We start from the raw sequence: 1,628 nt of genomic DNA, 5'->3' as shown, positions 1-1,628 counted from the left end.
AAAAAAAAAAAAAAAAGACCACCAGTCTCTTTTCCAGAGGATCAGGGTTCAATTCTCACCACCTACATGGCAGCTCATAACTGTCTATAACTCCAATTTCAGGGAATGTGATAATCTCACACAGACATAAGCAAACACCAATGTACATAAAATTTTTAAAAAAGTTAAAATAAATCAACAAATAAAAACCAAAACCCAAACAAACAACACAGAAACATGTCCAAATCCAACTTAAAGAATACAGATAATTTTTTTAATTAAAGCTAAAAGTGACAAGACTCCAAAGAATTCTCCAGAAACAAGTATTAACATACCCTCAACTGATCAAGCTTCTCCCGGATCTGAATGAACCCCAAGTGTAACTTGCCCCCGAAGTGGTCTGCAAGCCGACGGTCATTGTCATGGAGACCAAGGTAAGCTGAGCAAACCTCACAAACACGGAGTTTTTGCTGTTGAAAACTGGATGCAGGCATGGAATTTCTATATTCTTCCTATGGGGAAAATAAAGATGAGGCACTTCAGAACCATCACACTGCAGAGACCCTCCTAATGGAAAACCTAGGACACAGGCAACATCCTACTACATACTGAAGCTGGATTGTTCAGCTTTATGTATGTTGGAAACTTCAATTTCACTTGTTTTTTGGTTTTTGGTTTTTGGTTTTTAAACTAACATTTAGAGGCAGGTGGTTCTCTGAGCTCCAGCTCTGTTCATGCAGAAGCCCTGAAGTAGATCACTCCCAGCACTCACGGGGAGGCAGCTCACAACCACCAGGAACTCCAACTCAGGGCAACCCAATGCCTCTAGCTCACCTCAGGAACCTACACTCACATGCATATAGCCCTCCACACATACAATTAAAATAAATATATTTTAAAAGGAAGCAAAAACTAGAGCAGTCGTAGGTAGCAACTGTGTCCTGACATCCAGGATATATCAAAAGGCAGGTTTAAAAGTTACTGTGAAAAGGCCCAATCACCGACACTTTCCTTGAAGAGAAGAGTACCCAACACATAACATGCACCCTCCAGGAATACTAAAATAGATGTAGGAAAATCTGTTTCTGCCTCAAAGCAAAATACATCAAACAGAAAGAAATCAGGAACACTGTAACTAGTACTTGGACTCCAGTCAAAGACTGCTGCAAAATCATTGAAGAAAAGCATTCATGGGAACAAAATATCCATGGAAGGAGTTACAAGTGTGGAGCAGAGACTGAAGGAATGACCATCCAGAGACTGCCCCACCTGGGGATCCATCCCATAAACAACCACCAAACCCCGACACCACTGCAGATGCCAACAAGAGCTTGCTGACAGGAGCCTGATATAGCTGTCTCCTTTGAGGCTCTGCCAGTACCTGGCAAACACAGAAGTGGATGCTCACAGTCATCCATTAGTCTGAGCACAGGGTCCCCAATGAAGAAAGAACCCAAGGAGCTGAAGGGGTCTGCAGCCCTACAGGAGGAACAACAATATGAATTAACCAGGACCCCCAGAGCTCCCTGGACTAAACCACCAATCAAAGAAAACATATGGTGGGACTCAGGGCTCTAGCTGCATATGTAGCAGATGATGGCCTAGTCAGCCATCAATGGGAGGAGAGGCCCTTGGTCTTGCGAAGATTC

The 1,628-nt window shown here is 43.0% G+C and overlaps 1 protein-coding gene across 3 annotated transcripts in view; it reads right to left on the bottom strand.

Annotated features, from left to right (window-relative positions):
• Positions 1-1,628, bottom strand: part of Luc7l (LUC7 like) — a 36,660-nt gene that overhangs the window by 8,213 nt on the left and 26,819 nt on the right. For all 3 annotated transcript variants that reach the window (XM_021221321.1, XM_021221322.2, XM_029533019.1), the window contains one exon: positions 315-491. In XM_021221321.1, coding sequence (XP_021076980.1) covers positions 315-491 — 177 coding nt within the window. The remainder of the gene's footprint in view (positions 1-314; positions 492-1,628) is intronic.

Source organism: Mus pahari, chromosome 21, assembly GCF_900095145.1.
Source record: "Mus pahari chromosome 21, PAHARI_EIJ_v1.1, whole genome shotgun sequence".
Classification (NCBI taxonomy): Eukaryota; Metazoa; Chordata; class Mammalia; order Rodentia; family Muridae; genus Mus; species Mus pahari.
Note: the sequence above shows the minus strand (reverse complement) of the source record. Positions and strands in the feature narration are given on the sequence as shown.